This window comes from Diceros bicornis, chromosome 23 (assembly GCF_020826845.1).
Source record: "Diceros bicornis minor isolate mBicDic1 chromosome 23, mDicBic1.mat.cur, whole genome shotgun sequence".
Lineage (NCBI taxonomy): Eukaryota > Metazoa > Chordata > Mammalia > Perissodactyla > Rhinocerotidae > Diceros > Diceros bicornis.
In genome coordinates, this window is record NC_080762.1 from 17,404,458 (window position 1) to 17,419,313 (window position 14,856).

General features: G+C 34.5%; 1 protein-coding gene across 1 annotated transcript in view; it reads left to right on the top strand.

Moving 5' to 3' along the window:
- FAM184A (family with sequence similarity 184 member A) overlaps positions 1–13,879 on the top strand; it is a 118,149-nt gene extending 104,270 nt beyond the window's left edge. Inside the window, exons 14-18 of the mRNA XM_058566377.1 lie at positions 343–489; positions 6,676–6,793; positions 9,094–9,198; positions 11,738–11,940; positions 13,531–13,879. Of these exons, the coding sequence (XP_058422360.1) occupies positions 343–489; positions 6,676–6,793; positions 9,094–9,198; positions 11,738–11,940; positions 13,531–13,612 (655 nt within the window). The 3' untranslated portion in view covers positions 13,613–13,879. The remainder of the gene's footprint in view (positions 1–342; positions 490–6,675; positions 6,794–9,093; positions 9,199–11,737; positions 11,941–13,530) is intronic.
- Positions 13,880–14,856: the final 977 nt, after the last annotated feature.

The window sequence follows — 14,856 nt, forward strand, 5'->3', positions numbered from 1 at the left end:
CTTCTAATAAGATATTGAAGACCACTTTTTACTTTATTTGTTGACTATGTTATAATCTAGAACGTAGAGGAGATGTTTATATTTTGAATGATGTATATGCATGCATTAACTTTGGAAATTGTGTATAATTAAAATCTTCTAGAAATGTTATTTTAAAAAGCATTAAAGGAGACAACTTTAACAAGCTCAAAGATTAGAGCAAAGTAAGTAACTTATTTTAGGCTGTTTCCATTAATTTTCTATATATTATACCTAAAACCATTTCAAATCTGGTAGAATATAGAAAGTTTTGAAAGCTTGAATTCAGAATAACATTTTCTTAACTGAAAATAAATTAAACAGGTTGCATGAACAAGATTTAAACAAGAGACTTGAAAAAGAGCTGGATGTCATGACAGCAGACCACCTCAGAGAGAAAAATGTCATGCGGGCAGATTTTAATAAGACTAACGAGCTACTCAAGGAAATAAATGCAGCTTTACAAGTGTCGTAAGTCATATTATATTAAAGAAAATTCATATGTAGATGATAAACGGGGGAGCACTGTGTCTAACCTCAGATTAGCTACTCTTTTGAATCTAATTAAATGATACTTAAAAAAGAAAACTTAAGTGCTTTATTACAGATGGTAATTGTAATGTGATATATTCTTTAATTAGGATAAGGCAGTTGAATGATTATGTTTCATCAGCTGCTACTGCCATAGCTCTACTAGGACAATACTTGTCCACAGACTGTCCCTAAGGATCATGAAGGATCATGCCATGGTGAAACCTCAAAAGATGTCCGTTATATAATGTTAAGTAAAAAGAGCATATTGTGACCAATAAGAATATTATGATCCTATACATACGCTAATAATACATATTTTATAAAAATATCAAAAGGTCTTAAAAAACAAATACAAAATTTTAATGATAGTAGTTCCCTCTAGGGAGTGGATTAGGAGGTATTGGGGGTGGGAAAGAGCAAAGACTTCCTTTTTATTTTATATACTCTACTTAGATATTGTTTGCATTCCTACAACAGGCATTTAATTGTTTTGTGATTTTAAAAATCAATAAAGGTAAAACATCACAAATAAAGTTACCATTCATGCATAGTAACTTCAATATTGTTAAAACCAAAACTTCTAGTTGTTTAATGTTTTAAAACAATATTTAATAGCCCTTCTCTTTCCTAGACACACACCTGTAAACTGCTGTAGCCAACACAGCTAGCATTCACTTCATCTCTGTGGCCTAAACCCTAGTCCAATTTAAGTTATCTGAAACTTAATCTACTCTAAGCCACTACAAATGGTTTATTCACCTTCTGTCTCTCCTCTTGCAAATTAAAAAAGCTTCATGAAAAATATATAACTCTTTAAAAAGCCTCATAAAAAATATCTAACTGTCTTCACATACTTCAATAAAGTCACAATTGCGACCAATCTCATTACCCTCAGTCTCAAAGTCAAACTGAAACTCTTAGCTCCAGTGTCTGTGCCATATCCTGCCTCATCAAACAGCCACCTTATCTGCTGTCTGCTGCCTCTGTGTCAGCTACACTGGCCTTGGTTTCCTTCTAAGATTGTCCAGTGTTGTCCTCTACAGTCTAGAGTAACCTCTTAACATCATTACTATCTAATTACCTTCCCCCCATCTAAAATTCATCTCCTCACATTTCATCCCATTAATCAATTAGGTCTCACAGTAAGTATTGTTACATATGTTCACTTAAGCTGAAGCAAAAAACAGACCCCCAGTCATTAGCATTTACTTCAGTGGCCTCTGAGGTGAGGTGCTCTTTCTAATGGACATATACACAATTTTTTGGAAGGAATTTTTTGAGGATTCTCTATAATATTTACCACTTCATCAAGTTAGCCTTGAAATGGTGAGGAGACTCATGAGATCATCTCCCCAGTCACAGCGATTTTTGGTGTTTGCAGGTAATTTTTAAATCCTTTGAGCCACGGTAAGAGCTCAGGTAACTGCCATGTGGTGGAAGGGCTCATAACCTCGGGCATTTTGTAAAAATGAGTTACAATAAACCCCAGTGCCTTGGCTTTGTCGTCTCCTGGCCTCAGTTTTATTCATTGGGCAGAGGCTGAAATCCTGGCATCCTCCACTTCATACTCTAAAAACACATGCTCACAAAAAGAATAACCCCTGTCTGTCCTGTGTCCTGTCTCTTTAGGAAAGTTAATTTACAAAGAGTAAAGGTTATGTCTTTGTTTTTACTTTATTCTGTTTTATATGGTTTTAGACATTATGAATTTTCAATAGATAGTAAATAATAACTTAGTTTTTCTATATTATGATCATTTTTAACAATTGAAGAATTAGTATTACTCATAAGTCAAATATTTTATCGCTTTTCTAGATCTACCATTTGTTTTATACTTCACTTGGGTCAACGCTAACCAACTGTATTTCTTTTTCACCAGAAACCTGCTGCCGTCATATAATTAGCCTCTAGCTTTAGGCATTTACTCTTTTAGTTAAAAACAAATACACATACAAATGTATTTTAAACCAGTGCTGTCCAGTAGGTTTTTCTGTGATAACGAAAGTGTCCTATATCTTCTCTGTCCAGTACAGTCACTACTAGCCACAGTAGCACTTGAACTGTGGCTAGTGTGACCAAGGAATTGAATTTTTACTTTCATTTAATTTTAATTAATTTAAATATAAATACCCACATGTGGGCTAGTAGCTACCATATTGGAAAGCACAGTTTTAGACTATTGGATATTTCTGGCCCATATCTTTAAATGCAGCTTGCTTGGATCTGCTGAATGAAATGGATTTAGACAGGTGGTAAGCAAGGAGAGTCCATTCCAGCTTCAGGAGCTGGGGAGGGGAACATTTGAACTATTCTCAGCCTGTTCCAAAGGCCTGAGGGTACCCTATTGAAGTTCCTATTCAACTACATGGTGATTTTAAAGCTTCAAAATCAGAAAAACGCTGTGGATTCTTGGAAGTGGGTGGCAGCGAGGGACTGGAGAAACATGGGTCAGCCTGCCAGGCTGAAGCCTAGAGCCAAGGGGCCTCTGGAACAGCTGGAAGCTTCTTGCTTCTGTTCCTGCCCCAAATCCTGTTGGACTTCAGGGAAGAAGGGGCAAGAAATTTAAAGGATGGAAAGTACCCTCTAAACATTGTAGAAATGCTGGGAAGAGTTCTGTATCTCCTATGAGATGATTACTAGAAATTCTCTTCCCTAGTGCTGGGTGTTGAAGTCTTCTTAGATTTTCAGATATTCTATAGAAATTTTATTTTCTTGAGTGATATAGTGTCTTAGTAAAAAACCTTGTATCTAATAAAAATGTCATGGTTTTTTTTTGCTTTAGAAACAAATGAGAGAATGGGCCATTTTAAAGAACTTTGTTTAAGCTCAAGGTAAACATACACTAGAACTTGGGGTCATGGCAGATCTTTATTATGCAAAAAAGGTGGTTCAGAGATTATTGTTTAGGTTTACTTTACATTAACTTCTCACTGTACTGAAGCAAAAAGATAATTTCTTATTGAGGGAAATACTGAGTTTCTGTTCTTGGACTGTAACTGGGTCAGTAATCCCTCATTGAAAAGAAGCACTTCAGCACACCAGAATTACTTATTCTTTACAAGTTGTTTGAGTTCTTTTATATGTAATACCCTAATCATTTTTTGTTGTTGTCATTTGATTTTTAGATTACCATTCAGGTTATTTTCATACACTTTGTGAGATAAGGATGTAGTAGCCCTATTGTCCCAAGTCAGGGTCTATACCCATAATTTATGGGGAAAAAAAGTTCAACATTAAACTGCTTCAGTTACTCTATGTCCTTTCTTTAGGCTGTAGAGAAGGATGATATAATAGAGTTCTTGCCTCTTTATACAATTAAAATTCTAAAATATATGTGTGTCTAATAATACTGTTGTTTGGCTCTAAAATTTCAATTTACTGATTTTGTTTTGTCAGTTATTTTAAAAAAACAGCATAGGAGGACTGTCTACTTGGAAACTTTTTAATACAGATTTTTAGGCATTCGTATTTTAGATTTGTGTTGTCCATGAATCATAGACATTGACCTATATACTCTGAGAGCCAAAAAATGTCAGAGCATGCATGCCTGGGAAGAATCCAACAGTGACCCTGATTAGTAATTTTATATGTTCTACTTCTCTCTTTGCATTACTTTTTATCCAAATCTGTATTTTGAGTCAAAGGCTATCTGTCCTTTTGTGGTTCCCTCAAGGCAGTGCATCCCAGGCTTTAATTCCTATACACCTTTGGGAATTTCGTCATTTCTGGCTACCTATGACATTATTTTCTTAATATTTTTAATTGACTCATTTTAACTTAAAAATTTAACAGAAAACTCTATTGTCTCTGCAGTAAAACCATTATCACTACTGAAAAATCTTATCAATTATTCTAACTGGAACATCAGCTGTAATTATATAAATGTAGATTCTGTGAAAATAAAACAATATTAGAGTCTAGCTAACATTGATGCTCAAGGCCTGCCCGAGTGCTGTGAAATAGGGTAATAAGCATATGTTATGAAGGCCATTTAAGATACAGAGAACCAAACTGAGACTTTCCCCTTCTTGTGATGAGAAAGATTAAAGGAGAAGAAACTAAAAATCGTCTCCTGTATCACTGATGGTTCCCGGTAGCCTTTGGCAAGCAGTGCTGGCTTAGAGAGCTGTGTGGGGCAACCCAAGAAAGGGAAAGTTGACTAGTGTTGGCCAGAAGTGGTTTGGAATAGTACTAAGTGCTCTTCCTGTGAGAATTTCAGAAGACTAATAATCCTGGAAATATATTTACAAGTTAAATCTATATCATATCACTTGTTCTCTCCTTTAATGCTTTCCCATTTGTGTTTACATGGATTCTGTTTCTTCAACTTCATCAATTATTTTTTTCCCTTTAATATCCAGGTATCCTTTTTGTTAAATTTTTTTGGTGATGTAAAGATATTTTGTGGAGAGGATTAACTGGTAATAATTTTGTAGGTAAAGAATGTTTAAGCTAAATGAAAACATACATGATAATTTAGGTTCAGAGCAGACCTTTATTGTGCAAAAAGGCTGTTCAGGGATTGTAACTGATTATTTTAGACTCATCTTACCTTCTTATTGTGCTAGACCAAAAAGATAGAAATAATGATTTTACACAAAGCTATAAATTTAGTTTTCTAACAACCATTTACTACCAAGTATTCTTGTTCCTGCAGGAACCAGTTCAAAAATCTTGTGCCTTGCTTTTAATGATAAAGTACTACTCCAGTGACACCTTGTGGCTACTCCAGAACTGAACCCAGATGCCTTTTCCTTGACTACAACACGATTTCTCAAGCTTCTTAAAACCTTTGCCCATAAAATAAAGCTTTGCCCAAAAAATGCCATATAGTTATAAAATGCAAGGTCACTTGATCTGTCTGAGCTCAATGAATCACATTATTTTTCACTCCATCTGCATTGTCACAAAAGAACAAAAGTAAGGATAGTGACACCAACCCTACACTGAACTGACAAAGTCCCAACTGATCTGAGACAGTCACTTCCTAACGCCACACTTCTGGTCACCTCATACCTCCCTACCCCCAGATTAGAACTCTAGCCATGGGACTGGGTAGGGAGCCAAATATGTTACCTCCAGATCTTTAGCTTGGGCTGAGTTAGTGGAGCAGTTTACTAAAATTACTGAAATACACAGAGATTCTGGTACCTCTCTGGGATTGAGGGGTGGGCATGGATCACTGATTCCTAGAAGATAGATCATTTAGAAGTTACACAAAATTTGTTGAGTGAATAAGTTTTTCTGTGAATCTTCATTAACCATAATTTTATTGAGCTTTAGTTCTTTCCTTTATATTCTAAAAACAAAAAGATTTTTTTAATTGTCATAATTATTTAAATTTTCTAAAATTGAAAATGCATTTTTTTTCAAACTAAGCCAGCATTTTCCATCTGCATCCTCTTCATTCTGCACTGTCCTATATTCTTAGACTCTGCAGGGTCCATGTCACCTCTGCTCATACAAAGTGACTTTTGTCTGGAGTCTTCAGTGGCATTCAGTCCTATCACCTTCTCATCTCATTCAGGGTAGAATAGGCCTAGAAAGAAATATACTTCTCTCTTACCTGATGAACTTTTTTTTTTTCCAATTTATATGTATTAGCTGATAATAGAGAATTTTTAAACTGCATTTCCCATAAACCAGGAAAGAATGATGTCATATATGTGTGTCCTTTGTTCTCCTTTCCTTTCTTTTCTTGTCCCTTTTATATATGTTACCAAGCCTTATGTCATCAGTTTTGTATTTGCGGTAAGTTCTCCTAATAGTAAGCCAACATTTCCAGATCAGACCTGTGTTTGCTGGGTTAGTATCATTCCGCATATCATTTCTCCTACAGAGCTTACCTCACCTCATCCCCATATGCTCTTGAGTGGCATAAAAGGAGTGAATTCTTCAAAAAGTAATCTACAAAGCCTTTTAATAACATCATCTATCCCTGGAGAGCCTTCAATAACACTACAGCTCTTGAGGCAATCACATCATTATGCTCAAAAGTTTTCAGGAAAAAAGTTTGGTTTTAAATTTTTGTGTATGTTCAACTGGACTAATTTGAAAAATGTAGGTATTACAAGAGAATGTGTCTGAATCATATCAGTGAGCTAAAGATTTTCTTGTTTTCAGACTAGAAGAAATGGAAGAAAAATATCTAATGAGAGAATCAAAACCAGAAGATATACAGATGATTGCAGAATTAAAAGCCATGCTTACAGAAAGAGACCAGGTCATAAAGAAGCTAATTGTAAGATATTTTGTTTTTGGTGTAACCATGTAGTAATCAATAGATGTTGGTTGGGAAAATATTTTTAACTAATGCTAAACGAAAATTGAAATTACAAAGTATGTGCATTGTGACTGAAAGTTTATTAAAATGTTTTTGAATGAGGATAAGAAATACAAAGTAATTTAAAATTTTAAATTTGGTATTAGGGTAAGGGAATTGTGCCTCTTTTTTAGTATTTTTTAAAAGGAAAGTCTTTTAACAAAATCGTCCCATTTGCAACAACATGGATGGGCCTGGAGCGTATTATGTTAAGTGAAATAAGCCAGAAAGAGAAAGACAAACACTGTATGATCTCACTCATATGTGGAATATAAACCAACACATGGACAGAGAAAACTGGACTGTGGTTACCAGGGCAGTGGGGGTGGGGGGTGGGCACAAGGGGTGAAGGGAGTCATATATGTGGTGATGGACAAACAAAAATGTACAACCCAAAATTTCACAATGTTAGAAACCATTAAAACATCAATTAAAAAAAAAAAAGAAATACATATTGAATGTTTAATAATATGTCATTGCCATTGTACAGTTAATATACTATTAAAGTGTGTGTATCGTCCATGTAGAATTAGAGTGGGATAGGAAAGAACAGTCAGCACGTGCATGCATTAGCCTGCATCATACACTTCCAGGGTAGTCATGTGAATTTCCTGAAGCTTGTTCCATGGAACCCTGATCCAAAGAGATACTCCAGGGAGAAAGGGTTCCATGATCTAGCCTAAGGCAAGCTACAGGCTCTCTCTTGGAGAGTCTCAGTCCACACTGAGGTATTAGGGGCTCTGAGAAGTCCATCCAGGAAGAAAATACAGATTTAACAATAAATACATTGCCTTCATTAAAGCCATTATTCTTCAAGAATAAAAAACACACAAATGTTTTAAAATTCATAAGATATTTCAAGGTCTTCTAAAATTCTATGTCGTGATCGATAATTAAAACATTGCATTTTACTGCCACTATCAAATGAAAATCTTTCAGAGTAAAACTAGAAATAGAATGCTAATCACTCTATTTGCTCCCTGATTTTTTTCAACTGAAAACTTTGGCCATTAGCATGCAAAGAGAGCCTTTATAAGAACATTTATTTCTGAAGTCCTTTTTCCTTAACGTATCTCTTTTAGCATTTAGGAAAGCCATCCTGTTGTTTGGGGCTTGAAGTTCCTGCCGAAAGCAATAGGTAGTAGATTGGAGTTCATAGATGGAACCCAGGAGCATTGGAAAGATAGTGTGTGCTGCTTCAGTCTACTGACCACACAGTTTTCCAAGCACTGCGAACATGAGCACGGGCCTCATAGATTGCTCTATCTGATAGCAGTGGACTCGTGGAAAATTACCTTAGATCCCACACATGAAATTAGCAAATGCATTATGGTCCATAGAAATAGCTAGTGATTTTCTAGTTTTTACTAAGCAGGTGTTAGAGATATATAATTGTATTTTTTCCTTATATCAGGATAGGTATTAGACTTCAAAGAGTGATGTAACTTTCCAAAGCAACACAGGTAATAAGTGATAGGGCCAAGAATCTAGCCAACGGTTGTTCCACACTTTTTCCACTACGCCGATTCTGTGGAATGTGAGGCACATGGGCTGAGATTAAGGGTGCAAATTATAGTCAATGGTAACTAAGAGGGGGGTGAAGAATCTCATTCTACTAGAGCATAACTGTGCATTGCACACACTGTTCCATTTACTTATATGTTTACTTCCTATAGTCTGGTTATTCAGTGAGCACATGTTGTTGGTGAAGCCAAAGGCAAAGAGTTTATCCCTGCATGGGGTATTCAGTTTTTCTCTGTTCTGTGATTATCATTGCTGTAATACATTGATGTCTCAGAGAGAAGATTAGGCAAGGTCAAATATATTTCTAGTACTCGAGAATAATGATATATCATAGTGTCATCTTCATACATGGAAACAACTCAGCCATGCACACAGCCCATGAATGCAAGTTAAGCCTGCTCAAACTGTACGGTCTGCCCTTTGGAGCAGAGATGGAACCAAATAAAACATTTAGATCCAGTCTCAAAGGGAAAAGGTAGAGAAGGGTCCCAGAGCAAAGGGTTTGAAAGTGTTGAAAACTTACCCACCAGTGGTCTTTAAGACACTGGCAGTCAGGTCTAGAAATCTTTGAACAAGGTATATCAGTCGTCATTCAGGTTTTATATTAAATTTTGAATGAAATTGCATTTATACAATTAAGTTTTTAAATATTCAATAGAAAATGTTTAAGAGATGTTTGTAATTCTTTTGCATAGGAGGATAATAAATTTTATCAGCTGGAATTAGTCAATCGAGAAACTAACTTCAACAAAGTGTTTAACTCAAGCCCTACTGTTGGTGTTATTAATCCATTGGCTAAGGTATGTGCTGTAAACACTGTAAAATAGGGATGTGGTTTAAAACTCGATTAAAATTTTTATAAAATATTTAGAGCAGCATAGAATAAAGCTTCCAAAAAATGTTTTCTTAAATTTAGTAATCTAGGACTAAAATCTATGAATTCCTTATTCATTTTCAGAATGAGACTCTGATAATATTCATTTGTTAATTCGTACTCCTTAAAATAATATTTTATTAATATTACAAAACCTTGGTTCTACCATTTTGTTTTTCACATATGTAAAGAAAACTAACTTCTAAGTCTCCTCAAGATAATTCCTTGTCATTTCTAGTATTCACTATCCTCCATGGGGTCCTGAAGGACACTCCAGCCCTGCATACCCAACAGCTCTCCCTAGCTTAAGGCCTGCCATCTTAACGGACCTTGGGTTGAACATGTATTTTGTCGCCGACCAGTCTTCAGAGAAGGGCTTTACTTCTCTCAGTCTTATGACCTTTCTTGACAATTAAAACTGAACATGACCTCTTCTGATACTTTGCTACTCTCTTAGGACAGATAGAAGAGCCTTGTAGACAAATGAAAGGGACATGGTTAAGTCTTCTACATCTTTGTACCCCAGCTTCCTGGGGCTGCCATCACAGTGCCTTGGGTATAGTGGGTATTCAATAAATATTTGTTCAGTTGCAAAATTTCATCAGATTTTCTATAAGCCACCACATATTATTCTAGTGAATAAAGCAAGTAATAAATAATTATGTATATTGGCTTCATAGGGATTACATATCTTTTGGCAGAAATCAGTAGTAAAGATAAAAGTGCTAGTGCTAAAGCTGTTTTTTTTAATTCAGATTTAATTAATTTGCACATCATGCCTAATTTCTATTAGGCCTTTAGTCAGAAATTTTTGCTTTCAAAGCTTATAAAACTTCTCTGTTAAGAACATGAAATCTATTTTTCTTTCACAGGTTCAAGTGCTGCAAACTTTAAACTAATTATTTTATAAAGTAGAATGACTAAAGTAGGCAGGCCCACTGCTGTATCTCCAGAGCCTGCAGTACTGCCGGGCACATAGAAGGCTCTCAATAAACAATTGGTGAATGAATGAATATAGTTTTAGTTTTTAAATTCATAATTTACAGTGAAATAAGCTTTTAATTATAAAGCAAGATTATGAGACTTATTGAAACAAAATATACTATAAATATTTTCCTTTTATTTATTATTTATTTTATTGGAATTACATTTTTAGCTACAAAACCATTACTTTAGAACTTTACCAAAGATACTCTGATTTCTTACAATAGAAGCCTTAAGTAAGTTTAATTATGCCCTCTGGTGACTAGAACAAGAAAATGCAAAAGATACACCTCTGTAAGAACTTTCAAACTACTTTTGACTCCTGATAGTGACTTCAATTTTCACAAATAGTTTTGAAGAACACCTTATTCTTCCTTTCTTTTTTCAGTAATACTAAAATAGGCTCCTTGTCAGAGACTCCCTGATTCACAGACTATGACATAGAAGACAACGTCTGGATAGTGAGATCGTTACTTTATAAGGAAAGGAAAAGGGCCATCTTGTCTATTAATAGTATTTTTTTCCAAACTCTGGAGTCATTTTGCAAAAAATTATTTCATAAATTTAATTACCATATGTTTGAATAGTAAAATATGAGAATATTCAAAATATTTACATGTTAATTTTTATTCTTCATAGCAAGATTGATGCTCATTGAATCTAGAGGTGTGAATAAAATAGACTAAAGTTAATGATTTGCAAGCTGATAGATTTTGATAATCTGCAATTGTATTTTTCTTCTCATCTATTCATTTTAAAGACCAATTAAAAAATAAAAAACATTGACCACCTTTGTTTTAAAACCTTTAAATTTTTTAAAACATTGTGAGCCAATTAATGATACTACCAATTAATTGGGAAATGAGACTTCATTATGCAGATTTAATTTTCTCTCTTCAGAAAGATGGTACAGTGAATTTAAAACCAAATTATTTCTGTAAGTCAGCTTTATGTCTTAAGTAGAAATGTGAGATTTGTGTCAAACTACTTTGCCAAGCATTTTCTCATTCCTTTTTTTTCCAGGCAAGGACTGCCTCCCTTTGACAGACGGCTAAAGTTCACGGACCTCTCTTTTAAAATTATATTTAACTTTATGCCTTCGCCTAATTTTAGCCTAAATCCATTTAACCTAGTGGTATCTGCAAGATCTACTCTTTCCCCCTCTTTTCCCTTTTCCTTCCATTATTCTTTACCTGTTGGCATTCTTTTCACCTCCTCCTCCCCTCCCCATGAGCCATTCCTAAACGTTTCTTCCTCATTCTATCCGTCCTAGCAGCATGTCTGTGAGGATTCCATGTAGATAAAGAACACCTCCAAAGATCCCCAGACCACACTTTGGGTAACACTGGTTCATTTTAACATCCCAGCTTAACAGAAAGCTTCCAAAATTTTCCCATGCCAAATTTATATCTTCCACTATTCCTATTTTCTCATGTGTCCTCATGCAAGGACTGTCCTCACATGTATTATTTTTAATGCAGCAAAAGAAGAAGAATGATAAATCACCAACAAACAGGTTTGTGAGTGTTCCCAATCTGAGTGCTCTGGAATCTGGTGGAGTGGGCAATGGACATCCCAACCGCCTGGAGCCCATCCCTAATTCTCCAGTCCACGACGTTGAGTTCAACAGCAGCAAACCGCTTCCACAGCCAGTGCCACTCAAAGAGCCCAAGACCTTTTTGAGGTGAGCCCTGTCTCACCAGGCATTTTTTTCCTTTTCTCTTCTTTTTTAACTTGAGAAATTACCTTCTTACATTACAGAAATCCACTACTTTAAGAACAGACTAGGAAAAGAAATATTACTGTGAAATATTTTCAAAATATATTTATCACCTCTAGAGAACTCCTTTTTGACTATTAAAAAGATTTTTTAAAATTTCTTATCAATTTTCTAAATGCTTAAAGAGGTGCTAATGTAATTCATATGCTTAGAATTTTAATATTTATGGACTGTTGCTTCATTTTTATTATTGTCACCAATTTTTCATTAATAATCCATCCTCATTACAGAACTTAAAAAAAATTTTAATTAAGTAGCTTTTGTTTCTGTTTCTTATATGTTTATTTTTTTCTCTTTCTTATTTACCATGCTTATTGCCAAAATAAAAATATGTAATCTCTGGGAACTTAATGATATATATAAACAAAAAATAAATTTAGAAAAAATAATTTTATAATTGACATTTCAATTTTAAGTTATCTCAGAGTTGATTAAATGTATTAAGTAAAATTTGAATGAAAGCCAGTTTAAATAAAGTCAGAAAATATTGTCCTTATGCTTACCTTACTGTTTTGTGCTGCTTTAAGTTTATTTATTTTTAATTTATTCTTACTGAATCTCTAGTCACTAGTAATCGTCTTACAGGTAGACTATCTTTTTCTAGGCTCAGTGGTTAATGACATATTTAATGACTAATTATTTCAAGTAGAAATAGATAGCAAGAATGGAAAATAGTCACATACACCTTTGAATGTGTCTCCTGCTAAATCTTTTGTGTTGCTTGTCTTCCCTTGTGCATGGGTACGTTCAGGTATCAGTAGGATGCATGTGCATGAGCTCAAGGAACGTGACTACTGGAGTTCCCATTACACATTGTTGCGTGCCTTGTAATTTCCCCCAGAGACGGTAGGGATTCTCTTATTTTTTCAACTAGCCCAAAGAATCTTTAGTTAGAATTAAATACATATAAATTGCATAACTTTGAAGATGGAGGGGAAATTGGCTTTTTAATGTACTCCTTTTCCCCTAGAGTATTTGCTTATGGAATTACAAAAGTTTACTGTAAATATACATATGGTAAAATACTGTACCATGGTTTAGTTACTTAATTTAGTTATAGTTAAGGACATATCTGAAAGAATCAAATGCTTGTGTCAGATTCTGAAATTTTAATTAACTGCAAGAGAAAAGGTGCTAAAAGAGGAATGATGTCTTGTTCTCTCCTATTTCCCACAATTCCTCCTAAATTTTTTTATTCAAAGAAAGTGACATTATTTTTCTCAACTGTTTGATTTTGTTTTTTGTAACTGTTGCAATGTGGCTTCTCCTTAATTGACTTCATCTGAGCTGCTGATGCGCTCTTGTGCTCTCATGGAGTGCGTGCTCTCATGGAGTGGAGAACCAAACCGAGCGCAGAGGAAGTAGCAAAGCTTTAGAACACATCTTCTAGTATAGGGAACCAGTTGCGGCCCTCCACGCTGATGTTTTATGTGCTTTGCCCTTCTGCAAAACAGCTTAATGCTGGGTTACATGTCTCTCTCTTTATGAATTCAGTCCCCCTCAGAGTGAAGCTTCCCCGGTGGCTTCTCCAGATCCCCAGCGCCAGGAGTGGTTTGCCCGGTACTTCACATTCTGAAAGAATTGTGTTGGCACAGCTCTGTGTGGACTGGTACTAAGAGCATGACCTATACAGATCATTATGTGAACAGGCTTTCCTATGTCAAACACTGTGAATGAGAAAGTATTTGTCTCTCCAATTTGAAAATGCACTGTATTTCCTGTGATATTTATTGGAATCACTCTAGAAGGTACTATATTATGTGTGTAATCATAACAGTTATTTTTATTTGAGATAGAAGAGTCTTTAACCTTTGTAATTACTGCATAATAAATTTTGTTAGAACAAAAATAATGCTTTTCATTTTTTTCTAGTAAGTTTTTTTAAATTTTGAAATACTTTTTAATTCCAGGTAAGACTTGCCAAGAAAGTTTTATTGCATAATAATCATAAAATATCAAATAATTTGACTTCAGTAATCATAAGAAAATAAGCATAGAAAAATACATTATAATCTATTAATTTGTTCCATTACCATGTGTAACTATAACTAAACTGTGTTCTTTAAATTTACAAGGCTAGCATGAAAACCCTTGTGGAAATTGTGAACTTGCAAGTATATAAAATACTGCTGATTTATTATTGTGTTTTTTTAATTATTCTGATAATTGAGGATGAACTTCTAGTACAGTTAGTTATCTATGATTAATATTATGCTTTATGGCCAAAAGTTATTGGGTGAAGAGACAGTCAGTTCTATCTTAATTTATTTTAATAGCAAGTTAGTTTTCTAAGTAGGCAATTTAGTATTGACACATGAACATGGACTCAACTAATCACTACCACATGTTAATAAGACCTTGTATTCCTTTAAGCTTTCGGTCCATCTTGGCAGGCTACTATTCTGTGGCCTGAAAGAGTGCATCCATTTCTGTTGCACCAAATTTAGTTGATTTAGTAATGTAGATTTTAGAGGAATCTGGGTGAACAAGATAAATGAAAATACATGATCTATGAATAATTATAATAATGTTAAAGATCAACTTTTTAAGTGGTTATTATGGGTCAGTCACTGTGCTAAGGGGGCAAGAGAAAGATGATCTCATTGAATCCTCACAAAATCTTCAAGGAATAAACCACTGCATATGAGTATGCACAGTTGGTAGCATGTTCTTTAAGTTATCCTGAAAAAAAGTTTCTACAAAATACTTGTTCTGAATTTTTTTCCTTTAACTAAGAGATTGAAATTTTCAAGAAAAATGAGTAATGCTTATTTCAGAAAATACAGTTATAAGCACATTTTTTTTTGCCCCTAGTTTATA